This window comes from Spea bombifrons, chromosome 7 (assembly GCF_027358695.1).
Source record: "Spea bombifrons isolate aSpeBom1 chromosome 7, aSpeBom1.2.pri, whole genome shotgun sequence".
NCBI classification, from domain to species: domain Eukaryota; kingdom Metazoa; phylum Chordata; class Amphibia; order Anura; family Pelobatidae; genus Spea; species Spea bombifrons.
The window spans coordinates 11,919,211-11,946,899 of record NC_071093.1 but is presented as its reverse complement, the minus strand read 5'-3'; the positions used below and the strand labels follow the sequence as shown (position 1 = coordinate 11,946,899).

General features: G+C 36.7%; 1 protein-coding gene across 1 annotated transcript in view; it reads left to right on the top strand.

The window, feature by feature from the left end:
• LOC128501692 (dynein axonemal heavy chain 11-like) overlaps positions 1–25,188 on the top strand; it is a 122,706-nt gene extending 97,518 nt beyond the window's left edge. Inside the window, exons 74-82 of the mRNA XM_053471259.1 lie at positions 980–1,207; positions 2,377–2,568; positions 3,236–3,355; positions 7,642–7,884; positions 11,731–11,913; positions 14,342–14,457; positions 21,127–21,239; positions 22,247–22,387; positions 24,852–25,188. Of these exons, the coding sequence (XP_053327234.1) occupies positions 980–1,207; positions 2,377–2,568; positions 3,236–3,355; positions 7,642–7,884; positions 11,731–11,913; positions 14,342–14,457; positions 21,127–21,239; positions 22,247–22,387; positions 24,852–25,099 (1,584 nt within the window). The 3' untranslated portion in view covers positions 25,100–25,188. The remainder of the gene's footprint in view (positions 1–979; positions 1,208–2,376; positions 2,569–3,235; positions 3,356–7,641; positions 7,885–11,730; positions 11,914–14,341; positions 14,458–21,126; positions 21,240–22,246; positions 22,388–24,851) is intronic.
• The last annotated feature ends 2,501 nt before the right edge of the window (positions 25,189–27,689 follow it).

Sequence of the window (27,689 nt, the reverse complement as noted above, 5' to 3'; positions counted from 1 at the left end):
ATTCTGACTGAATATAGTATTATTTATTATTGGAAATAATACTGATGTTTGTGACAATCTTAGTATTTTGATGCATCAATTAAGTGTTTCACCCCAGTTGGCTTTGTATAATTTCTAGTTAAATCATAGATTTTCATTAAATAATAAACTATGCATTATGACCGAGTTGGCCCTTCTTACAGGAGAAACTAATCAGGGTTTGCCAATCATAATATACGGTTAAGTTGTCAGATTTTAACGTTTCTTCTTACCTATGAATCACATTATAATGAATTAAGGTCAGTGTTTCTGAACCCTTATCCATCTGTGTAATCCTTGGTAATGACACAGGGCACCAATAGTCATTTTTTGTAAAACCCACCTTAAAAATTCAATTTTTGAACTAACTGGCATCAGACACAAAAAAATAGTTGGGTTGTTAGAAGAGAAAACAGAAAATATTTGCTTAATATTAAAAGAATTATGAATTTCAATGAATCATCTATATGGACATCTTAAAATGGAAATGTTTGTATTTTAGTATTAAATAAAACTCCATAATATGTAGTATTTAAAAAGAAATCAGATAAACGTGACACCTTCACAAACAAAACAATAAGAAAATACCTACATATTTAAGACAATGGAAAAAAATACCTTTTGTATTCATCAAATTGTGTATAAAAAACTAAAATGTGTCTGTGTTATTTTGCATAAGCCGAGGGGAAGTCATTTTCTGTTGCACCTAAAAGCAGGAACCAGCTGTAGCAAACATCAGTGGGAAGAGCGCAACACAATATTACATCCTGCATGTTTAAAAACAACGCCAAGAATTTCAGCCACAAATCTAATGTTTTGTCTATCTAAGAAAATGTTTACGCGTGTATTCCAGAGTTGTATAAAAATTCTCCTGTGTGTAACTATAGCTATTTAACAACAACATCTATACTGTCACGGTAATTATCACATTGCTTTTAATTGGCAAAACTATGTTTCGTAGAACATCCACCTTGTAGCCAAGTGGCTGGGCAGATTAGAGAAATTGTTGGAAAAACATAGCGAAGGAAGCCATCCTGATTACCGTTTGTTTATGAGCGTGGAACCACCCATGACACTCAAAGAACATATCATACCACAAGGAATTATTGAGAATGCTATTAAAATTACCAATGAGCCACCAACAGGAATGCTTGCAAACCTACATGCTGCTTTGGATAACTTTGACCAGGTTAGTCTAATATTATCGACATAGCAAATATGTGATAAATGTACTAATGTATAGAATTATACGTATAATTCTATACGTAGAATGTATAGAATGTTTCACACAGAGCTCTTCTCCATGGGAGTTTGCCTAAGGACACCTGCGCTTCATTTTGACAGATGTTCCGCCCCAGTCAGACTCCCCTTTGGATGGTATTCTTGAGGGGTCAATGCAAAACATTAACTGCTGTGGAGGGTGAAAGTCTTGGGAAACCCTATAACCTTAAAAAACCTTAAGGAGGACCACATTTTAATGGGGGTCTACTCACTAAGTGAAAAGATCGCACAAAGGGTATGCTTAATGTAATACATCTTGCATGCCAACCCGTTGGTTACTATTATATGCTAAAATTGCTCTGACTGTCCAGCAAAACTCTCAAGGATCAGTACTCGGCGAGCTTGGAAAATCAGTTGGCAGCTATAAAGACTAAACTCAATCAACAGAGTATTAGACTCGCTTTCAAATCAATGGCGTCTAAATGCTTTCATTAAAATATATATGCAACAGAATCCCAAAAATATTCCATAGCTGTCTAAGCTTTATGGTAGTATGGAAATAATTCACTGCTGTAAACTATTAGGTGATTTACATTTGCAAGGCATGTATGGTTCATATGTCGTGTGAATCTCATTAGCTAGGTATTTACTGGCAATTTTTTTAATGTTTCACATAGCAATAATATTATGATTGTTAGAAATTATCTGTAGCAAGCACAGCGTCCTTCACTTTGTGTGAGCTCATAAATAAATCATAATAAAACAGTGATAGTATCCTTTCTTGTAAAGTGCTGACACTTTGTGAGATCGTTATACATATTTTTTTCCCAGACGTTTTTGGTTCCCTAGCTAAAGGTATTTATAGGTCACAAAAACTGACCCTAAAATTGAATCAGACTTCCCTGCTTTAGAATCAATATTTCTTGTTATACTAATCAATATCTAGATATTATTTTATACTGGCAATTGATTTTTATGTTTTGCGTTGTTTACACTTGTAAATGGTTGTATTGATTTAAGAACCTAGGAGTGTAAATATAATTAAACAAATGTATTACAAATTGATAAGTAGATGTTTGATAAGTAGATGGTTGCCTTTTTGGCTTGCTAATTTTTGTGTTGCTTTTTATTTCGCAGAATATTCTTGATCAGTGCACCAGAGAACAAGAATTCAAAAGCATATTGTTTTCACTGTGTTATTTTCATGCCTGCGTGGCTGAACGCCGTAAATTTGGCCCACAGGGCTGGAACAAACAGTACCCCTTTAATTTCGGAGACCTTACAATATCTGTGAATGTTCTCTATAACTATCTGGAAGCCAATTCCCAGGTATTGTATTTTATACTAACTCTTTAAATACAATTGAAAAAGAATTCCAGAACACCATATATTATACATTCACGAAATTTCGGTGTCAAACCACTGCAAAAATGTGTGCTTATGTATAGTATGTAAATAATCATGAAAAGAATCTTTTATCTGTATAAAATATAACTGTTCCGCATGTCAGAATGTATGCATATATAAGTCATTTACTCATTTCCTTTATGTTGTGTGAATCTAGTTTAACCTCCTTATAGGAATAATAGTTTCATCACTTCATTTATAAAAGTTTCTGTTATTAGTTAATAATCTAAGTTATATTTTCAGCAAAAACATACAGATTATAAATTCTTTATTCATAAAATAAATGTACATTTCACATATTTTACATGTTTTATATGAATCTGTTGATGTCATCTGTTGTTTTCACAATTTGTAAAATGTTTCATTAACCTTTTAGTTACCAGATGGTATCTTATGTTATTATGAACAATTTAAACAAAAAAATGCTTTGGAGCTATGATAGAGTAAATGTTTCTTTACAGTAGTAATAATTCTTTTACGGTCTGTCTTGACTTCTACAATTCTATAAGCAGAAATATAGATATACATTCTGTATATAGAAACACATAGACAAGCACTGGCCTCTTTCGCCATTTTACCATGGTTTCAGGTTCCATGGGAGGACCTCCGTTACCTGTTTGGAGAAATTATGTACGGGGGTCACATCACCGATGACTGGGACAGAAGACTTTGCCGTACATACTTGGAAGAGTACATGCAACCCAATCAGGTAATACATTTTTTCAGAGTCAGAGCTCCATCTTCTGGTCATTCAACTGTTAAAATATATAGCATGCAGGCTTTGTTTTTTTGGCGGTATTCTTTGTAACAAATTTAAAATTAAATGATATGGGGCTCAATTCTGTTGCCTGGAATCTGCAAATTGTGTCTTAATACATTAACCACTCAAGATTTGTACGAAAACAGAACACTTTTAATGTTATTAGCACAAAATCTACTCTGCATTGTACGAGATAGCTCCGTGCTAAGAAAGTTAAAGGTTAAGAAGGCAATTGTGAATCTTATCGAGTTTAAAGGAAATCTAAGTTCAATTAAATTTAGAGCCAAGCATGTAAAGTTGACGGCCGTAACAACTTCAATCATTCCTAAATATCTTTAAAAAAAATGTAAAAATCAAATCGCAAAAAATGCATCATTAAATTGAATTTTATAGATATGACAAACAGGGTTTCTTTTCCTGCTTGATGATAAAAAAAACCAAAAACACTTTTTAAACTTTGCATTACAAAGGATTTTTATGCTGACACGCCTTTGAGGAGCTGCAATACATTGTTTCCACCCTGCCACGGAGAGATGCAATGCTTTCTGTGATATATAATCAGTTAGTAATTAATGAATAAGTGCAATGTGTATGTTTTAATGAAATTAACACTGAGCAGAGCAAGAGAGTGTGAGTGTGTCTGCTGACTAGCTGTGAGTTGTTGTATGTGAAATGGACAGAGCAGGCCTTGGAGGGAAAATGTAAATCAGGATGTCTAAGGATCTAGGACAGGTTGCTTTCCCAGGAAAAACGCAATTTAACATTCAGTATTCTCTCAGGTTGATGGCATTTGCTGTGAAACAAGCAGGGCCGGCCTTAGGGGTGTGCGACCTGTGCGACCGCACAGGGCGCCATGGTTGCAGGGGCGCCTGACCGGGGCTTAGATTAAAGCATCGTTTTTTTGTTTTTTGTTTTTTTTTTAAACTTTATTTAACATCATTGATGTTAAATAAAGTTTTTTAAAAAAAAACGATGCTTTAATCTAAGTCCCGGTTCTCGCCAACCGCTCGGCGCCCCTTACTCTCCGTGACTCCGTCGCGGTGCCAGCATCTCATGTTGAGCGCCGGACTATACCGGCGCTCAACATGAAATGCCGGCAGAGCGAGAAGACGGATGCCTCCCGCTCTTACCGCAGGACTCCGGCAACAAGGTAAGTGCGGGGGGGGGTAGTTTGAAGGGGCAGAGGGGGGGGTAGTTTGAAGGGGCAGAGGGGGGGGTAGTTTGAAGGGGCAGAGGGGGGGTAGTTTGAAGGGGCAGAGGGGAGGGGTAGTTTGAAGGGCTAGAGGGGAGGGGTAGTTTGAGGGGGGGTAGTTTAAAGGGGCAGAGAGGGCGGGTAGTTTGAAGGGGCAGAGAGGGGGGGTAGTGAGGGGGGGCGCCAGAGGAGTAGTCCGCACAGGGCGCCACAACGCCTAAGGCCGGCTCTGGAAACAAGAACTCAACTGATCTCTTCTAGCCCACTGACAGCCCATCTTAAATAGGTTTAGGCAAGATGTAAAAAAAAACAAGGACATATATCTTCACCACCACCCCTACCTGAAAAAAAGGATCGTAAGTTAATTAAGGAAAGTTAGAGGAGCTCAGCAAAACTTCCAATGTGTTTTAGACCCAATAAGAATGTCCTGGACCTATAGAGTGATGAAACTAAATGATACTCACATTGCAAGGATGTGGCTTGTGTAACCGTGAGGCTAAGATATCATTCGAAATAAGCAGGGTGCTGGGATGTATAGCTAGTGGCATTCGCTGAAAGATGGAGGTTGTTGTGACACTTTACAGATCTCTGGTCAGACTTCACCTAGAATATTGTGTACAGTTCTGAAGACCCCATTTACAGAAGGATATTGACATTATACAGAGAGTTCAGAGAAGGGCTATGAAAATGGTGAATAAATTGGGGTCTCACTATATATATATAGCATGGAGAAGATAAGAGAGGGAAGGGAGGTAGTAGAAACAATAATATACCTGAAAGTGTAAGTACGGGATGGAAGTTTATTTCAAAGGAGGAGAAATATTAGAATAAGAGGTAATAATACCGAGGCTTAGATGTCACGGAAGTGTTACTTTACTGAGAGAGTGGTGAAACAGCCTCCCAGCAGAAGTGGTTGCGATTAAGAAAGAATTTAAACATGCATGGGATAAGACCAAGGTTGAGGGTTTTTTTTTTAAAGTAGAAAAAAAATGAGCTGATAAGGGTTCTTATCTACTGTCAAATTTTATGTTTCCAATCAAATTTTCCATTGTGTTAACCTTACTTATTTCTGTGATTTTTCTATCCCAAACCAATTTAAATATCTCGAGCAGTTATTTTGATAACAAGGACGCTTAGCTACAGCTACATTGAGCAAATTTGAAAAGCATAAGTCATTAAAACCATAGCACAATTCATTACAATGTAAAAGGCACAAAACAGCAAGAATGATTATAATGATGTTCTAGAAATGTTTTAAGGAATACAATGATCTGGAGTGGAAACAACAAAGAGCAAATTAATTCTTGGTAAAGATAGAAATCTTATAACCAGATACACCTACTGAAAAAACACTCTTAATGAAGATGAAATTTAGCTTAATTTGGCAGTTTTAATACTGATATAATATATATATATATATATATACTATATAATATAATTTATAATGTAATACTAAAATTGTATTATAATTTGGACAATTAAAGCTCTTTGGAGACAATTATATTTTTAAAACACTGGCTACAATCCATGTTGGTTTCAGATCATAGGACCTAGAGGTCATCAAAAGGAGGTGGATCTAAACAAAGTATAAAGTCAAACAGAGGCATATTCATTTTCCAGGTTCTTTTAAACATAAAGAATACTGGTGGTCCAACTGCTATTCAAAAAGAAAAAGAAGGTGCTGTTGGCAGGGGAAATAATAGACTCTTTCAATCTGACAACTTAAAAAAATGCACATGCATATTCTGCCTACTGCCTTAGTGGAAATCCGGACATATTCAGATCTGCTTTTTTAGTATAGGGTACAGATGGCTAAGACCCCTAGGTTGCACATGTTCTACACAGAAGCACATACACAAACACATTGATATATACAAAACAAATCTCCTTACTCAAATGCATGGCTCCTGTCCTCCTTCCATGCAGTGAGAGCTGCTGCACTTGAACTGTGAGGTCATGTAACGCGACCCCCCGCAGCGTGCTGGCGGTAACAGCAGCCTGCACCGTGGAGCAACCACAATTTGGCCAGTGACGTAGCTTGAGCCAGATTATCAAGAACTGATGCCCCCAAAAGTTTGGGTCTAAGCATATTTGATACAAATTAAAAGCATATTGCAAAATCATTTTAAGAACATCATTCTTTTCATGTGCACTGTTACAGAGATCCACATCTATGGAATGGATGGATAGATTAGATAGATAGATAGATAGATTAGATAGATAGATAGATAGATAGATAGATAGATAGATAGATAGATAGATAGATAGATAGATAGATAGATGATAGATAGATAGATGATAGATAGATAGATAGATAGATAGATAGATAGATAGATAGATAGATAGATAGATAGATCACCAGTAGTAGTCACCAGTTGTTCACCCTCATGATGCTATCAGCATCCATTTTTTTCCAAACATTGTCAATAATTACAAGACTCATTTTGTCTGGTGGGATTTAGAAAGCCAGATAAAATGTGTTCTAAGACATGATTCAGTTGTCATTTTAAGCCTTAAAAATACTTGACCCTTAATATTATTCATGCTGTAAGTTAGTGGAACCTGCTACATGGAACCGCGGAAGCAGCATGCATCAAATCGGACATCCTCTTGATCTCTTGTAACAGAGGCAGAAAACAAAAGCTGGGACAAGAGAATTAAGAACAGAGTTCCTGCTGGTTGGAGCACAGGAAACTTAGATCTGAAGCTACCCTGCCAAGAAGGATTATTTCTGTTTTCTGTCAGATTGAATTAGACTTTCTTTCAGCACAATTCTGAGGGTCCCTAGTAAATGGGATGGGGGAAGAGGGGCAGAAGGCTGGGGGGATGAAGAACAATAACAAGAAAACAAAAGAACAAGAGATATTTCATGTTATACAAAGAATCATGGTACAAAAGGTTCTGCCTTTTTTTCTGTACAAAGTCATTTTGGCAATTTTCTTAAATATCAAAAAAGAAGGTTCAAAAATCTCAAAAGAGATTCCGAGAAAAAAAAAAGTGTTTTGTTATGATTGTGACATTTAATGTTCTTTTCCAACTTTAGTTTGATAGGAAGCTCGCTTTAGCGCCAGGATTTGTGGTCCCCTCTAACCTTGATTATCAAGGTTACCATAGATACATTGATGAGATGTTACCACCTGAGAGCCCAGTCCTTTATGGCCTACACCCCAACGCTGAAATTGAATTCTTAACCGTGACTTCCGACAACCTCTTCCGTACCTTGCTTGAATTGCAGTCAAGGGATTCTAGAAATGGAGAAGGAACCGCACAGACCGAAGAGGAAAAGGTTAGTAAAAATAAAAGTGTACATGACTTGGGCACTGCTTAAAGATGGAATGGGTGAAGCAAAGTGCAACTGCATTTCCCATCAAGCTTTGAGAGCCAAAGGAAACCAATTGATTCTAAGGGTTGTACTAGTTATGCTCATTTGTATTATTATTATCTAGTGACTGCAGTGCAGTACAATCAGAACATACCAAATAATGTATCACAAAAGAATTTGGATTAAAAGAAACAAAAGGTGGAGAGTGTCCTACTGGAATGAATTTACAATCAAGAAACCTCTTCATTTCCAACAATAGGTTGTTCAGGTATTATCAAAAAGTAATATTTTACTGACATAAAGCTTACTGAGAATGAGAAAAGCTGTAGTCTAACAACAGATTCCTCTATGTTGCCAAGCCAAGGGTTAAAGTTAAAAGCTGTTGAGCTACCTTTTATCTGGATACAAAGTGCCACCTTTGTTCTCATTTGTTTCACACTAATTGAGCAATAAGGAAGAAATGGAGTTTGCCAGTTACAGATGCATGGGGTGCAAAAAAATCTCAGTCAAGTCAAAAATATTGTCTACACCTTTTTAACTCCAGAGGGGTCAAGTTGTGATACATAACATTGTGAAAAAACATTGGAACAAATTTGTACTTAAAACAACTGAAAAGGCACAAATGGATGAAAAAAGGAAACTTTTTCTTGTAGAATTGAATCCCATGCCAAATCTCCTGCAGTAATACATAAACTCTTTATGACCTGGAAGATAATAATAAGTGCATGGGTCTGACACCCTGTAGTAGCACAACTACATTGATGTAAAACAACATATTGTAACTATTAACCCTTTCCATGGCAGAACGTATATTACAATACCATTTACATAGTAATGTAATGCCAACACGTACAGTATATCCATCAGATAGAATCAGATGGTTTGTTGTTCTATTTTTTTCAATAAAGGTTATCAAAACACCATTAAAAATGTAATATTAGCTTTGACAGCTTTTTTTATATGGATCCTTAAATGATCAAATATCTTGGTCCTCTGGTCTACTTACCAAAGGAAATTAATTATACTTGAGTATTTAATGAAGAGCATAATTTACATATAAAAGGGCTAACCTCTGTCTCTGTAGTATTCATTATACAGGTTAAGATAATCTTCTGCTATTCTTCTGGTATTTTAAAGTATGTTTCTCTGTTACTGTCTAAATTTAGTTAACTGGAATAAAATTAAATGCTACATCTTTAAAAGCAAGCCTGAGAAATGTATCTGAACCAATGAATGAAAACTTGGTGAGTTTTCATTCATTTAGGGAGCTGAAATTTTAAATAACGCAATTACTCCTCCAGTAAAAAAAAATATTACACATAAATACTGTAGCTAAATTTATAATAATAAAAAAATGTATACAATGATAATATCATATAATACTATCATTATTATATTATTATATTTAATATATATATATTATAATTCTACATACCGTATATATATATATATATATGTATTATTGACTGCAGACATGTAACATATGGTAAAGGCATTAATGTTATTTGTTAAAAAGAATACATTTTTTTAACATAATGAAACAGAAGGCAAAAAGTTTTAAGTATTAATATAATACATTAGTTACCTTCGGAAACACACTTCATCTTCACCAATAGTTCAAATTTAAGTTATATGCCAACTACCAGTCTTAATATACCCAGCCCTGGAAGTGTCTTGGGTATCACAGAATTAAATGTGATTTTTCACAGCAGTTGTGTACCTAGATGTATGTTGGAAATTTACAATGTCACAAATTTACTGTCACAAAATTTCACTAATCTCACAATTACGGACATAGTGATTATATGGGGGCAAATTGTAGACATTTTTATATATCATTATATAATGGTAGATGTGTTATTTACTTTTTATATTGAACAATGATATATCTATTAAGATACTAGAACTTGAATTTTAAACGTCTAGCCCCCAAATGATACCGTTATTTTTTAATGCATGTTGGAGTCCATTTTGCTCGGGCTGGGTGCTTCTTACTGCATGCAGACCAGTGCAGGCATTCTTTAGTTATTGGTGTTAGACGTCTATCTCAGGAATAACAGCTGATTGAACAATGTGGGCTGGGTGTATGCAGGGCTGAATTAGCCTAGAAACACATGGAGCAGTTGCTTCAGAAGTAACATCTAAATCAAATTAGTATTTGGTGTGACCACCCTTTGCCTTACAAACAGCATCGATTCTTTTAGGTAAACTTGCATAAAGTCAGTGATTTTGTAGGCATATAGTATGATTAAACAGTTACACCAAACAGGTGCTAATGATCATCATTTTAATATGTAAGTAGAAACACAATCATTAACTAAACAGAAAAAGATGTGTAGGAGAAATAAAATTGGGGAGGAACAACCAAACTCACTAACAAGGTAAGGCTGATGAAGACAAATTAATGTCAAAAGTCATTCACCACGGCAAGACTGAGCACAGCAACAAGACACAAGGGAGTTATACTGCATCAGCAAGGTCTCTCCCAGGTAGAAATTGAAGAAGCACAAAATAACGGACAATGTTGAGTAGAAACATGGTCAAAAGTGGTCTTTATGGAAGAAGCCAAAAAGCCATACTTCCGACAAGGAAACAAGACCAAATAACTCAGCTGTTCACTAAAACACAGGCGCAGGGGTGCAGAAAAATGGCAGCAGGTGCTCTGGACTGATGAGTCAAAAGTTTAAATATTTGGCTGTAGCAGAAGACAGTTTGTTCGCTGAAGGGCTGGAGAGCGGTACAAGAGTGTTTGCAGGCAACAGTGAAGAGTGGTGGAGGTTCCTTGCAAGTTTTGAGCTGCATTTCTGCAAATGGAGTTGGGGATTTGGACTAATAGTATTCTCAATGCTGAAAAGTACAGGCAGATACTTATCCATCACCCAGGACCACCAGGGAAACATCTGATTGACCTCTAATTTATTCTGCAATGACAATGACCCCAAACATACAACCAAAGTCATTAAGAACAATCTTCAGTGTCAAGAAGTACAAGGAGTCCTGGAACTGATGGTATGGCTCCTACAGAGCCCTAATCGCCACATCATGCGATGAGTCTGTCAAGGATTACATGAAGAGAGAGAAGCAACTGAGTCCACAGAAGAACTGTAGTTAGATATTTGGAACAACCCACCTGCCGAAGTACCTAGAAGTATTGATGCTGTTTCGAAGGCAGAGGGGTGATCACACCAAATATTGATTTCGATTTTTTTCTATCCACTCTCTTTGTATTTTGTTAAATGATAGAAATAAACTAGTAACATGTCTAAAACAGGTGCTGTATGTGAAAATTGGGAGTGAGTTACTGAGGTCTCATTCACTGAAATGATAGTTCTTCAGAGCATGTGCAAGAAACATACAATGGTACACGTATTACTTTCAGTAGAGGCAGTCAAGGAGAGAGAACAAAACAAGCAATAGTCTTGCTTTCTAAATCCAATAACTAAAGAAGGCCTGCACTTATTTTCTTGCAGTAAAACGTCCACGCAAAATGGACTTTGTATGCATTTAACATTTCCATCCTGGAAATCCTATGTTGAATTGTTATTGTAATAGTGGGGAGTGGATGCTTCAAATTTGTGGCTTTGGTGGTAGAAGAAATGAAGGGTCGTGTGTTCCTGTGGTGTGACAAAGCCACAAGTACTTTCATGTTCTTGATACATTCATTTTTTGGTAAATAGATTTAAAAAAATCTAACACATATAGTGGATAATACCAAAACAACTGTTCCTTACTGCAAGTATGTTTTACCGTATTACATTTAATTACAGAATTTACAGAGATTTCCCCTTGTGTGTTTTCTCTTTGCCTAAGGTAAAAATAATTTTGGATGAAATTTTAGAAAAACTCCCTGAGGGATATAACATGTCGGATATAACTTCAAAAACAGCAGAACGGTCCCCATATATTCTTGTCTGTTTTCAAGAATGTGAGCGGATGAACATTCTGATACAGGAGATCAGACGTTCTCTGAAGGAACTTGACCTTGGCCTTAAGGTATGGGTCATTGTATGTGTAATTAAGTGATGATGTTCATACAACTGCATGATGGAACTGAAACTATTGGATTTGCTTTTGTCTGTATCAAATAAGTTACTCTAGTTATTTTTCAATACATTGTTCTGGTGGCCGTAATATCCATCACAGACTCTATTCATATTATTGTAGCTAATCAAAACCATCGTTAAACAACATACTGCTAACGCTATTATTTTGGTTACCATCATAGCACACAATATGATATGGGTGAACCTTCTATAGCATTGTTAACACATGTCTAAAAAGGGAGAAACAGATGACATTAAACAAAATATCATTACTGTATTGCAGAAAGATAGCCATAACAAATCAAGAATTCATGGTATACCCAGCGAATACCATTAATCATCTAAAGCATAAATATTGGCAAATCCATCACACTTCACAGCCATATATATTGCTTACCCCGCCGCTACGTTAAAGTACCAGCGAGTTTGATGAGTCCTATCTAATTTTTCATGGCTATATTACTTACCAAGGAGCTGAGTCAGTGGGACTTCACCTCGTTTTTACCCAAATGCAATTTAAAGCCTTCTCTGGACATAAAGATAGCCGTACTGTTAAAGGATTTGTATAAATAATTGCCTGCATGCTAATCATGTGTTGATGATCACAAACTGCCCGTTCTGGATGATACGTTCTGCAGAGGCCGCTTAGTCTCCTTGAATCCTGAACACTACAACAAGAAAAGGAAAGTATTGGGACAAAATGGGCTTTATGTTCATAGCTACGTTCTTCAGGTTTCTCAGTACACTGTGGCTATATGGATTAACAAAAACAACATTAAAAATATAAAAAATTAACAATAGAATAGTTCCCTGTTCTTGCAAGCTTCCAATCTATTAGGAGGTAGAGAGAGTAACATTATGTAGTGTGACACTGCTTTCTTTAGTACCTTGAAATGAGACTGGTGAGAATAAATGTAACACAGACTCCTCTGTCTTCATGATAAAGTGTTTTAGCTGCAAACGGTGAAATTCATTTTTGCAGAGAGTGAATTCTTAGCAGAGTGATTGTGCAGTGATATCTAAATGAGACCTATTGAGACTCAACTTGCCTTTTAACCCTGGATGTGGTCCCTTTAGGATCAGTATCTGCTTTTGCCATATTGCTAGAAAAATGTGAAGTCTCGATGTTCATGCTGTGACTTTGCCGTGTGCAAGTGAGAGCTGATGTTTTAGACGAATACATAGAGGGAACCAGAGCTCAACTTGAAAAAAGCTCTAATAATTATTTGTCATATTTTCATATTTAGCTGAATGCAGTTTTTTTACTCCATGAAATATACGAACACGCAGCATACATTCATAAAATAAAATAAATTCTTCATCGAAGTGTGTAAAACAATCTGTGAGACTGCAAATATGTGTGGGTTCTATCTAACATAAAAAGGAAGCACTAAGGAATAATATATTTTTGAATATATATTGCATGGTATACAATAATATATTTTTTTAGGGGAAAAAATGTTTTTATTGTTACAATGAAATAGCAGTCTACTGCACAAAATTGTATTTTTTATTTAATGCATGCATTTTTATGTAGGTTATTTATTGGTGTTCAAAAAAATGAATTTGAATGTCATTTAATTCCTCCCCTGCTGTCGCTACTGAAACCAGGAAGCGTTGGTTTGTAGACCAATAATTTTGAATGCTCGGTGACACTCACACTGGAACACCCCCGGCCAGCACATGTAGTTTAAATCTACATTTTTGGATGTCAGTGAATATACAGATTCATGAGAATCCCATCTATGCATTTGCTCTAATTATTTACATTGCAGGAGGGGCTCCAGCGCCAGCTCGAGGGCGACAATTCTGAAGCATGTGCAGATAGTGCTCTCATTTATTTAAAGGAGAGCACTTTCCTGCTAGTGATTAGTTGCTTTAAGTGTTGCCAAAAGTGGACAGTAGAGGGGTCATCAGCTGTGTGGAGTCTTTCTTGGAGGGGCTGTTTGGGTCGTGGAAGTTGTAAGTGTCACAAATAAAATAATAATCTTAAAATCTATTCTGCTGATAAATCTGCACAATTCTGCTGCAGCGAGTTGCAGAATTATTTTTTAATGTTGACGATTTGCAGGATTTAATTGCTGTGACAGGAAAGGTCACTACTGTCTCAAGGAAAAAAAAGTCTGCAGAAAATTGAATTATGATCTATAAATTGTTTCAGAATACCTGAAGTACTGTTAACTGCTCGATATTCGTGTGTAGTAAATTAGTTGTGGGACTTTTGAAAGCTGAAATACATGCATTGTTCACGTGTCAAACTTCCTGTACCTTGTGTATTTCCGTGAAAAGAAATAAAAATCGCTTTGTTATTTATCATGTCATCTTATCACAGCCACTGTCTGAAAAGCAAATAGCACTCTAATGTTTTCTTTTGTTAGGGTGAGTTGGCAATCTCCTCAGAAATGGAGCAACTGCAGTCAGCGCTTTTCTTTGATAATGTCCCTCACACTTGGATGAAACTGGCGTATCCATCCACATACAGCCTGGCTCAGTGGTAAGTACTTAACGGGCTGTTGCATCTCATACAAAGACACAAAGCAGACCATGGGTTATATGTTTTCAAATCATTATTTGCAGCATTATACCTGCATTTAATTATCGTACGTTTCACTGCATAGGCTAATTCAATAGACCTTTTTAGAACAAAGTGGAAACACGGTGAGGTTTATTCATGAAGAGTTTTTATTTTTTAAATGAATGTGGATAGATGTTTATGATATTATTTGTGTATAAAGCATCAACATATCCCACAATCAATGAGGCCCGGGGTAATACATGTAAACATGATAATCCAGAGCTGAACTGGAGGTGAAAAGCATTCCTGGCATTTTGAGGCCAGCAGCCACTAACAAAAAAATATATATATATATATATATATATATATATATATATATATATATTGCTTAGGGAGAAGCTGCAGTTCCAGCTTACACACGCTATACTCCAATGTTTTGAACCACAAATTGCCTGCATCAAGCAGCCAGTCAGTGGCAGGAAAACGCTCCTATGGAAGTCAGTGAAAGTGCTTTCCGCACATGTACACAGAGGGGTGTGGGTCTTATTAGACTCCTCCCCAGGGAGTTTGACTGACACATTTCCTGCACAACAAATAGGCAAGGGGTGGGGTAAATGGGTATGAAAAGATCCCCCCATGTATTTATAATGGGAAAACCACAAAAATGTAAAGATACAAGATGTTTGGAACAACCTACCTGCTGACTTCCTTCAAAATATTGCGACCTTGAAGAATTTGTTTTGTTTTGAAGGGTGGTCACATCAAATATTGAATTGTTTTTTCATCTGCTCGCTCACTTTGCATTTTGTTAAATAGTAAAAATGAACGTGTCTGTTTTTGAAAGCATTTTACTTTACAGCATTTTTTCGGACCTGTGTAAAACTTTTGTCCATTATAGTCCATCAACCTTTGCCCTTTAGCTGTAAGTGTTATGGAAAGCAAAGATTCCTGTAGCTAATGGATTTTGCTTACATTTTTATATATATATGTTTTAAGAGGGTGAAAGCAACATCGAAAACAGTTAGATAATAGATAATTTTGACTCTATTTTGGGAACAATTTCCTTTTCAGTATTCAAGCAGAATGAAAAATTGGGCAATAATTCCTTAACCTGTGTTAGCAGAGTTCGACGGGGAAGTCTTGATCGAATGTAACAGACAAATCTCAATGGGCAACATTCCTTTTTAAGTTACAGTAGGCTTATCTGCAATTTGTTTGCTAGCTTTTCCTCTTTCATACATTTGCAGTTCAGTCTTTGCTGTTTTATTGAAATTGATTTTAAATGAGCCCTATTTTTATTGCACATAATGACTTTCAAATAATCTAGAATTTATCTTGCTTTCCCATTGTCTGCAGGCTAGTTTTAGACAATATTTTAAAAAGCGATTCATTGAATTCCGTATCTTAAAATGGATCCATCTGAAATGCACTAAAGATTATCTGTGCTGTAATTGTGTGGAAAATTATACTGATTTAAAACAAATTCTTGTGGAAATGAAAATGTAAGCACAGCCCCAAAAATTTAAAAGTACCAATTTGTTGTTCTGACTCACTAGGGAAGCTGTATGCACTCACAAATTATATGTTTTATATAATGTACAGTAGTTCAGTATGTTCTTGCTTTATAATAAATTCAACATAAATCCATTTACATAGCGGGTTAACTAACATGCACGACTACCTGTCAGAAAAATATCAAAAGGAAAAATTAGGGGAAAAAATTGAAGTAAAAACCTAAAGTTCATAATTTTAAGAAACTGTCAAATCTGGAATTATTTTTTTCTTTGAAAGGTCACCAATTGCTGCTGTGGAAAGACACCTGTTATGCAGAAAGGGTGTTTACCAAGAAACAGGAATGTTCTTTTAGAAAGAGCCATAGAACCTTAAGATACTTTGGTGGTATTAATAAATAATGTTTCATTTTGATCGTAAGCTCTCAAGAATACACACTTATATTTGTAACAAACTGTGGCTACTTGTCATCTATATGTAGATAGTATTTCCAAATTACAAAGTGTTCTCTAAAATACGTTGACACTTATTGTAAACCGAGTATCATTTATATGTATATTTTTGGGGCATAACAAAAGAGTTCCCCCATAACCTGTAACAGCTTATTTCTTTGCTGGCATACACACTTTTGACAAGATCCAAAGACAACTGTTAAAATTGTGTTTCTAAAGTACAAATGTTTGGTAATATCATGATTAATGGTACAATCCCCCCACATCTTGGGGGCAGAGTGGCAGCATATCTCAGGGGGGATAGAGTGGCAGCATATCTCAGGGGGGGGGCAGACATTTTTTTCTTTAAAAAAGCACTTAACGTTTAGGGTGCAGCCTATATTCGGGTGCGGCCCATATTCGAGCCAATACGGTATGTATATATATATATATATATATATATATATCTTCATTATATCATTAGTAATGCTTTATGCACAACTCAGTTCCTTTTTCCCATAGCTTATGGGTTTATTCACAAAGCAGTGACATACAGAATCTTATACCGCTCTATTAATTATGTATTAACCCTTCATGCAGGATATATTTTCTGGGCTTGGTCCTTCACAAACAGTGTTAACTCACAGTTTGGCAAATAATCCATCTAGCCTAACTTGCCTATTATCCTAAATCTGTAATGAGAAAAATAATGGGAATCTTGCTTTCTTTCAGTAAAGGACTAGATTAATGAAAAATGAATCTATTGAATGATATAGTTTGTTGTTGCTGTTTGAGCACAAACAATACTGGCTTCATTTATAACACAAAAAGGGCAACAAATGCAGCTCTTTGTATAGGATGCAACATGAATAAGTGTGATGCTTCACAAACTAAGAGAATGTAAACTCATTTAGAAATAAGGTTCTGATGTTTGTGCTGTCAATTGGAAATGTAAAATACCTGCTGATAGCAAAGACATTATTTGGCCAACAACTGTGTTCAAGTTTATTCAAAGGTATCACACAGATCAATATGTCTTTTTACTTTACTTTATTTTTGGACCAACATACACAAAGGATTTTTTTACAAAGCTGTAGTAATTATATATATATATATATATATATATATATATATATATTATTTAACAACGTCTCTGGAGACGGGAGTAGGTGCATTGATGGTTGGCCCCACCATATAAGCAAACTGCTTACAGAGCCAAGCTGGTAGGGGCATCTCTGGTGTGTTAGCAAGTAAGTGCAGGCTCTAGGTGGGCATCAGAATGGATTATTTCTACGTACTGGCAATACATTTTCCTTGCTTGTCCCATGACAGTACAACAAAAATATACTGATTGGAAAGACAAGGGAAACATAATCCCCCTAGGGTGCTAGAAAGGGCTAGAGATCTTAGCACCAGCCCTGAATGCATTAGCAGCACTGAAACATGAAAAAAAATTTAAAACATCTAAAAATAAAAATAATTAAAGGTAGAGAGAGAAAGTTAGATCTTTACATTCACACAAGTACAGATTAATTTGTGTGAAGATTGTAAGCTTGCGAGCAGGGCTCTCTCCACCTAATGTATCGGTTCGGTTTGTCTTAGTCTGTCAATTCTCATCTTGTCAGACCCCTTGAATGTATGTATTGTATTAAGCGCTGCGTAAACTGTTGGCGCTATATAAATAAAAGATAATAATAATATATTCATTAATGTATGATAACAATGATTGAGAAGTTATGCTGTGTGATTTTACTCAATTGAAAAAGTCCCTTCAGTATGCTTACGATGTTAATTAGGCAATGCCTACAATTGCACTAAATACTTTGAATAACCCAAATGTATAGATGAGCAATTGTGTTCTGCCTATAAGACCCATATCAGCGCTAGATAACAGTTAAAAGCATCATGGAAAGTTAACCCTGTTATAACAGGTAGTTGTTACATACCAGTATCTCTCATCTGATAATACTATTAACACCCACCCTCTGTAAGCTGATTTGAGCCTTTTAATTAATTAACTAGAGGCCTTTACAAAGACAAAGCCGCTGTATACAGAATAATCTCATGTTGCTTTACACAATCTTATCACTCCCACAGGAGACTTTGTACTGTTAGATTTCTTGTATGGCGACAAGAACAATCAGTCCTTTTTTATTTTAGTCATTTGAAGTTTGTGTAAAGAAATAAAGAAGTATTATCCAACTTTCAACATTGTCTTGAATACACCCCTGACTTATTTACAAATCTTAAACCCATGGTGGAACTGGCTACTGGCTAGCTACGTATATTACATGCAGGACATAAAATAAAGTCTAAAAACTTCCTCTACAAAATTCGGTTTTCCAATTTTGACAAAATGGCTGAAACTTGAATCCATTATTCAGTGTCTTTTACTAAATCATCATATTCATAAACTCAGACATTTGTTGCGGCATATCGCTGTGGGCATACAGGAGAAAGGAAACGTCCCTGATCATTAGTAGTAGCCCAATGCTCTTTGGACATTAGCATTATTCTTAATTCTGCTCCAGCCAGCATATGTTCCAAACTCTTCCGTACTACCAAGACCCATTCATGCTTTCTGTTTTCATCTATTTTTGAGCAATGAAGATCTATCACCCTTAAGAAGGGGAAACATTTGATCATCTGGCTTTGAGGCTCAGGATGCATGAATCCCAAACTAATCCAGAACCCGCAGAAGAGGGCTCACATCTTGGTGTGCATCACTGTGGTGTTTCAGCAATGTGTTCTCATGTCATCGGTGTGAAGGTTTTTCGTCGATGCCGCTGTGTATTTGAGTCTCCAAAGGTTTTACTTTTTGGTGGGAGAAGAGGGTGCTAGATTTCTGGCCTCCACCTCCCTAAAGAGTAAGACTTTTAATAATTTTGCTTCTTCTTGTCACCAGAAAGAATGCAAATACATGTTCTTCTAATCTGTCATAAAACCGGAGGTCTTCTCCTTGTCATGTAAGGTATATATTTCCATTCAGGAGACCGAAGATGCCATGACCCTTCTATGTTGTTTGTAAGCAAGATTTCTAAATAACACAAATTAACATGCATGTTGATTCATGTTTTATCGTTTAGTTACGTACTTCAAGCATCTGACTTACCAACCATAGTACTTGGGCAAAATATCTCAAAGTGTCGCTTAGATTATGTAACATTTTGACATTTATATTCCATTAACAAGCACTTTGCATTTGACTTTTCTTCAGAGGTCTCCTGCATACAGATATATGATGACACAATTGCAGCGCTACAGTATGGATTTGCAAAACATGGTGCACAAATCTCATATGTACTAACACTTCTGACCATTCTTAATGTGATTAATCGTTATTCATAGTGTAAGATTTAAAAGTACAGATTGAGAATCCGTATATCCTTTCATTAATATGCTTATTTTGGTCCAATATCCAAAAAATAACACGTCTACGGTGGAGATTAACCAAGATTGTTTTCAAATTGTGATATGGAACCATGGTGATTCCGTTCTAGCACTATCCATTTTAGTGCAGATACCATGAAAATAAAAATATTGAGTTCACAATATAAAAAAAATATTGGTTGAATATTTGGTAACAATAAAGAAACTCCTTTTATTTGTCAGTGACATGACACTGGAGAGAGCAGGGAGGCTGGGCCACTTCTTGGTCGCAGGGACGCGAGGCCCCATGGGCCCCTAGCACCAGCCCCCCCAGACATACCAATGGGCTCCTAGCACCAGCCCCCCCAGACTAGGATGGGGTTGCGGGCAACACTTCCTCAGGCCCATTTTTTACACTTACATGTTAGCCTGGGTTCTTTTGTGACCTCCTGAGTTATCACTAAGCTCTCGGGAATTTTGGTAGGCAGTCACTCCTGGGAAGGTTCACCTCTGATCCAGTCTCCTCCATTTGTAGATAATGGCCCTCAGTGTGGTTCGCTTGAATCCCAAAGTCTTAGAGATGGCTTTGTAACACTTTTCAGACTGATAGCTGTCAATGACATCTTTAGATTGTGGCATCACGTGCTGCTTTTGGAGACGGGTTAGCCTACTTCACTTTGCACTACAGATTTTATTTAATTGATGTTTAGCACAGGGCTGGCAGTGATCATGCCTGTGTGTGTGTCTAGTGAAATTGAACCCAATTATCAATTCAATTTTGTTAATTGGTAGATTCAGTAACTAAGGGTACAATTACTTACAATCACATAGGGCCAGGTAGGGTTGATAGCTTTTTACTTCTGTACAAGAAAAAAAATATTCAGAAGCTGCATTTTGTGTTTACTCTGCTTATCTTTTTGTAATATTTAAATAAGTTGGATGATCTAAAAAATGTAAGCGTGAAGGGGAAATACTTTTTCACTGCACTGTATTGAAAGTCTGTATGAGAATGTGAATAATTTACTGCAGGGGATAACAGCGGATACTCTATTTATTATATTTCAGATACTTCTAAATATATATATATATCCACTGGTAAAATAGTTAGTGGAGCCAGTACAGCCTTAGCACCCACCTTGGATCGCCCAATTGTAATTCAAACTTAGAGTAGTAGAATTTAATTACATGACATTACATGGGAAGAAAGGTACAACCAGTTGCAGGATCATATTTTGTGAAAGTATCATCTTGAACATAGTTTGTAGGGTAAGGGATATTAATTCTGTGTTCATTTAACCTTCAACTCAACTGATTTCTTTTTATGTTAATCCTGAAGGTATTGCGATCTTCTCCTTCGATGCCGGGAACTTGACACGTGGACTCAAGATCTTTCTCTCCCAAGTGTCGTCTGGATATCAGGCTTTTTCAACCCCCAGTCCTTCCTCACAGGTAGGAATCACATCACAACTTATTAGTAATTTACTGCTACAGTAATTTTTATAATTACTGCCAGGAGGCCTCATTAAATTTGATCTAATGAATAAATATTATATTTTTCAACATGATTACTAGAACAGCTTAAGCTGTGTGTCATAAATGATTATTTCCCTCCATGCTTATCATACTTAAATGGATGTTTGGTAGTTTAGAATATATTTATCAATTGATGAATACATATTGTATTGTACTTCAGAACATTAGATAGCACAATTAAAGTAAAGGATCACAATCATTGTTGTGCATATACAGAATTGCCACTGGAATTAGTAATATTATACTCAAATATATTTATAGTGTGACCTTTAGAATGTCAGTTGAATTTATTTGGTCGAAGATGCATTCATTTTCCACATTTTGCAGACTTTCAACCACAGGAAATATGATCATTTATACAATTTCAAAAAGACAAATCATCGAACCTGAAAAATTTGTTAATATAAAGTTTAGTAAAAGATGACATTTGCTAATATAACATTTGACTGGTTGAAGATTTACTTATTCAAACATAATAAACATAATTCAAATTAACAAAAGCATCTTGATGTGTCCCTTAATGATGTCCCTTTCCCATATTATCTGATCTTCCTGCACAAATAAGCATTCGACTTTAATGCTGCATCATGTAGACTTATCCAAGAACACAACCTTCTCGATATGGTGCTGTAACGTCGCTACGTGAACACAGAACAAATTTACTTTGGGAACAGAAAACCCCAAGTGTTTTAAGACTTACAAATACCGCTCTCTGGCAGTCATTTGTTGATCTTGCCATAACATGGATTCAATTTTCTATTGTACATAATAGACTTCTGTTCACAAGCCCCCAGATTGCAGCCATTTGTAATAACATGAACGAAAAACGGTGGTCATTTTAAAAGGTGAATTGTGTGGTTTCTTACGGCATAAGGAATTCTTTTAAGAATAAAATTCCGTATCTATACATGTATTCCCTGCAGCTGTCATGCAAAGCTTAGCTCGGAAAAACGAATGGCCTCTGGATAAAATGCATCTGACCGTGGACGTCATGAAGAAATACAAGGAGGAATTTTCTCAGCCTGCCAGGGAAGGGGCATACATATATGGTCTATACCTAGAAGGTAGGAACTGGACTCCGTCCATTGCTATTTCATGTGTCGGCATTCAGTCATTTCCATGTTATGTACTCTTAAACACGACAGCTAACATGCTTTGTCAACATAAATTGTTGAATAATAGACATCAGCTGATAGAGGAGTTTCCTATTCAAATTTCTTTTAACGGCAATATACATCAGACTGAAATATTTTACATGGCAAAGCCTATGTTAAGGGAGAAGAAAGATATTTTGAGCAGAAAAAAGTGTAACTCAGAATATCAAACATATTGGCGGTATGCTTTTGCAACAATGATCTCCGAGTATCCCCCACAGGTACATAATTTCAGGTTTTCTCAGATGGGTTTATCTTAATCCTTGTGTAAATCTACAAAAAAAAATACAATAAACAAAAATCCAATAAATTTGTCATTGTCTAGATAAAAATATCCAGATAAAGTTAATTTGTACCGCCCTATAACATTGCTGAATCAGGATATTATAATGTTGTCTAAAGTAATGGTAGATAGATTGCAACAGTGATTACCCTCACTTCTAACACATCATCCATTGGGTTTCTTGATGGGGAAGCTGTCTGGTAGGAGGTGTGGGCAGGGCAGCCGTGGTGAATGCTGAAGACAATCTGCTCATCCCTGCTCAGGAGTTGCTCAGCTTGGACACGGAAATTGTGTTCAACATCAGGGATGCCCATTTTCCCACCTATTATTTCATCTACCGTTAGATCCCATTCTTAGGGTGCTGGATATTTATCCGGACTACTCGGAGATCAAAAATAAGCATTCGTGACTACTTTTGAAGATTTTTTTTTTGCTTCAAACCCAAAGCAATCAATTGCAGCCATATTGGGTACATTATTAAGGTTTTGAGGCCTTGCAGAATTTACTAATAACCTAGACAAGTCACTCTGCCCCAGAAATGCAGTATACCCCCTATATGCCACTGTGCCCCATGATATGCCTTTTGACCCCCTATGTGCCACTCTGCTTCCATAATTGCCTTATACTCCTATATGCCACTCTGGCATTTAGGGGGTTAAAAGGCATATTATGGGGCAGAGTGGCATATAGGGAGGTATAAGGCATTTCAGGAGGCAGAGTGGCGTATAGAGGGTTAAAAGGCATTTCACAGAGCGCTCTGCCTCCAGAAATGCCTTATGCCCCCCATTTAACACTCCCTCCCCCTCCCTTTTCCAAATTTACCGGAGCTTCTAAGTCCCCGGTGCGTAGTCCGGGCAGCGTGTAGAGCTCTACGCGATTCGCGTAGACAACTTCCGCTGCAGCCGGGAGGAAGTGCGGTTAGCAGCGGGGGTTGTCTGCGTCCATCGTGCAGACCTTCCCCGGCTGTCAGAGATCACGGGAAACTCCTTATAATTGAGCAAATACGGTATATTAAATATAAATGATATAATCCAAAAGGTGACTGCGGAACTAAAAGCCTGGAACTTGTTGCAATTAACATTCACAGGCAGGGCAAAGCTGATCAAGATGTTTACTGTGCTTCAATTGGTTTTCTCACTTCATACCCTGCCTTTTAGACGGGCAGATGACAAATTAATTAAATTTAATTTCCAATCTTTTCTCTGGCAAATAGGGCTTGCGTTGATGCGTTGTGGTTTACAGAGGAGATTCTCTGTGTATTTGCCTCTGTATTGTAATCCAGACTTTCAGGAGGTCATCTCAGACCTTTCTCGATGCCTGCCATGTAGCAGACCTCAACCTAATATATCACTTTTTGGATAGAAACAAAATGAAAATTGTCTCTATGCATAAAAGTCAAAATAATTACCCAATAATACACGTAAAGGGGTTTGCTTATTTGGCGTAATGACCTTCATAGGGGTATCATGGGGTGTCAGGGTGAAGTTCATGCTATACTAACCCTCTAAATATCCTTTGGTTAGGCATGAATAATTACCCCAAAGAGCAGTCTCTAGAGTGGGCTACTGGACAGAAACTTTGGGATTATAGGCAGATATGTGCCCTCTAGCAAATGTATACAGCAGATATCTGTGGCTTGATGAACAATCTTGCATAGGTGGATAGATCACAACACACACAAGCTATTTCAAACAAAGCTATTCCATCTTTTTTACATGGACTGTGTAGAAACCGCCAAAAACTAGGAAAAGTACACAAATGATTTTCAAAGTCTGAAACAAATATATCAGCGGTTGAGACGAGAGTACCACATCATGGTTCAGCTATTAAAGGGGAGAAGACATTTTGTTACCCTCTAAAATATTTTAGAAAATAGACTGGCGGTGGAGAGACTAGACGGGTATGGTGGGACTCAGGGGTTACTTACATTTAAATATGGTAAATACTACTAGTGGTAAAAGTTTTTTGATTAGATTTTGTTTGATGGGTAATTTTCTAAACTAAAATCAGAATTGCTTACACTCGCTGATGATTACAATAAATACTTATTACATGTATGTTGGCATTTAAGACTTCCTGATGTTGTTGCAGGTGCACGGTGGGATGTACAGAACGGTCATATGGCAGAAGCATGTTTAAAGGCTCCCATTCCAGTCATGCCTGTAATCTTTGTGAGAGCTATCCCAAATGACAGACAAGAGACAAGAAACATATATGACTGTCCAGTGTACAAAACAAAACTACGAGGGTCTACTTATGTGTGGGCTTTTCATTTGAAGACCAAGGAGAGGCCTTCAAAATGGGCTATTGCTGGCGTTGGTTTGCTCTTGAGCTTGTAAAACATTTTTGTTCCTAGTTATATCAGCCGTGAGTATTCAATCTAATCTTATAAAGCACCATGACGCAAAGATTGAACTCTGCTAAAACTACTATAAACTTTTCAAGCAGCTGATGTTTATGTGGAACTATTATTCACGTTACGTGCATTTCATGTCCTAGGTATTGCACAGAAAAAAACTCAAACTCAACAGCTAGAATAACGTTAAAGGGACACTACAGCCATCATATTAACCTTAATAAGGGACCACGCTTGAAGTTTAGCGTTTCCGCCACACTATTTTTCACGCAGGAGATGTGTTAGGTGAAACACCTGTCCTTATATGCGATATGCTCACTTTGAGTAAGCGCCTGCGTGAGATTTAGACATTCAAGGGAAAGAACGCTTAGTGTCTTTCACCCGGACGGAAGAGCAAACCACGTGAAATACGTACCAAGTTAATCAGTCATGCCACATACGTCTTCTGCCCATAAAAGTGAGCCTCAAGTAAAGTTTTTTCTAAACATCTAAAATGCTACAATTTAAAATTGATGTAGCACTTTAGTAATGTTATGTGTCACTCTTAAGACTTAAGTATCGTATATGTAACCGATTCATCTCCCAAACCTCACTATGCATTACGAAGGAGTTGCCCAAACTGATTGCGCTACCAAAAAAAAAAGCTTAATAAGGCTAGGTTTCCACTTGGGTTTTTTTTTTTCTGCGTTATTTTCTTGATGTGGAAATTGCTTTTTTGACCTTAGGCAGTTTTTCCAGCCTTTACAAGTTAGAATTTTCACCCAGCTAAAAGGGATTAGGATAAATGGCAAGTATCTGCCCTCTCCTGATGTCATTTCCTCAGTAGAGTTCTACTTAAACGCCCCGGCGGACCCTTTTTTCTCTTTTCTGTGGTTTGTAACGCATGCTTTATTCCAAATGTCTGCTCCTCTAGGAAGATTGGCCCCAAATGATGGTGCAAATTGCAAACTGTCCCTTTTAAGCAAAACTATGAAGCACAACCGGTCTAAAGATTCTGAAGTATTAGAGGGGTCACTTATCAAAGCTTATGAGACCCCACAGTAAAAGAGGCTGCTTGCACATTGTAGAAGCAGCCATAAAATAGTGGCTGAATGTGAAGTCATGAGGGAGGATCTGTAAGTGTAAAAGTGTGTGTGAGAGCGTTAGTATGTGTGTGAACAGCAGAGGAGGGCATGCCAAGCCTGTCAGTGAAACATTAACTTTTCTGCAAAGTCCTTAATGAATGTCTGTTACCCAGTAAGGGCTCTCACATTACAGTAACGCAGAGCAATACACCAGTTACACATAATGAAGAGTGTGCTTGCTTTCCACCTCTAAGGGAAAGGTGCCTATAACCAAATGTAGCAATAAAAGTGCTTTAGAGGCTCTATTTACCTAGGGTTGTCACCAGAAAAGCCGTAACACTGCTTAGTTGATTCCCGAATGAAACAAATTTGACAGTCTTCAAAGATAAATACTCCCTGTATGCAGCTGTTTAAATAACTATAAAAATGTAATCACAGACATAAACAACCATCACTAAGATTTAAACGCAGCAGGAACAGCCATTATCTAAACAACTTGAATATTATATGCCTTTTATATATCATCCTGCAGCAAAACCATAACCAGCTGTAAGTAGTTTGTTTCCATTTTAATTATGTACTCTGAAAATAGATTATGAACAAAACCTTTAGAAAACAGTATGCATTTAGCCTTCACTAAAGCTGCTCCTGGAAATAAAGATGTCTTTATCAGAGATTTTTCATTTAAACTTTTTCTCTATTAGATAAGACTATACGCTACGCGGCCCCGGCACATGAACATGGAACACTTCCTTATGGAAAACGTCAAACTTTATTTGAAATGGGACATGTTTATTTACAGCTTCACAGGATTGACATACTCTTCTTAAAATAAAAATATGTGGTTAAAGTTTTTACACATTTGTTTCTAATATAAAACTAAATTTTTTTGCGAACCTTATACAGTACAGGTCTGCGTATATATTTTACAAATAGGAAAGTACACTTTCCTAAAACAGGAATGCACTTTATATTAATGAATAATCTGTAAGATGAAATACAGGTTATTTAAAGAGATATTCATACATATGTGCGCATTACCTACTTCATGAGCATTCAGAATGTTACAAAACTAGGATTAAGCAAGTGTATTGCTTTCAATTTTTGCATTTGACAGAAGTGCATAAAACCTTCCGTTCTCGGCTCTGGCCAGCTCAGGCTTCAGTATTTTCATACATTACTGTAATCTTCAAATGATTCCAGCCAATTTGAACACAATTTTATTTAGCCGAGCAAACTTTATCCATTGTAAGGATATCGCAGAACTCCACACTGAGAGAAGCCTGCAGGCAGCTGGCTGACAGAAGAAACCCTTATTGGTAACATGGATTTCTCAATCATAGAAAAGGCACATTGTACACGACCCAGGGAAGAGGCTGTAAAATACTGCCTCCACCCCCCATCCTCATTAAAGTTATTTGTGAATGTTCAAACACATCACTTACACTTAATGTGGACACAGATTTTATCATTGTCAAGAAAAGGGGTAAACGTGAGCTTAACTTCTCA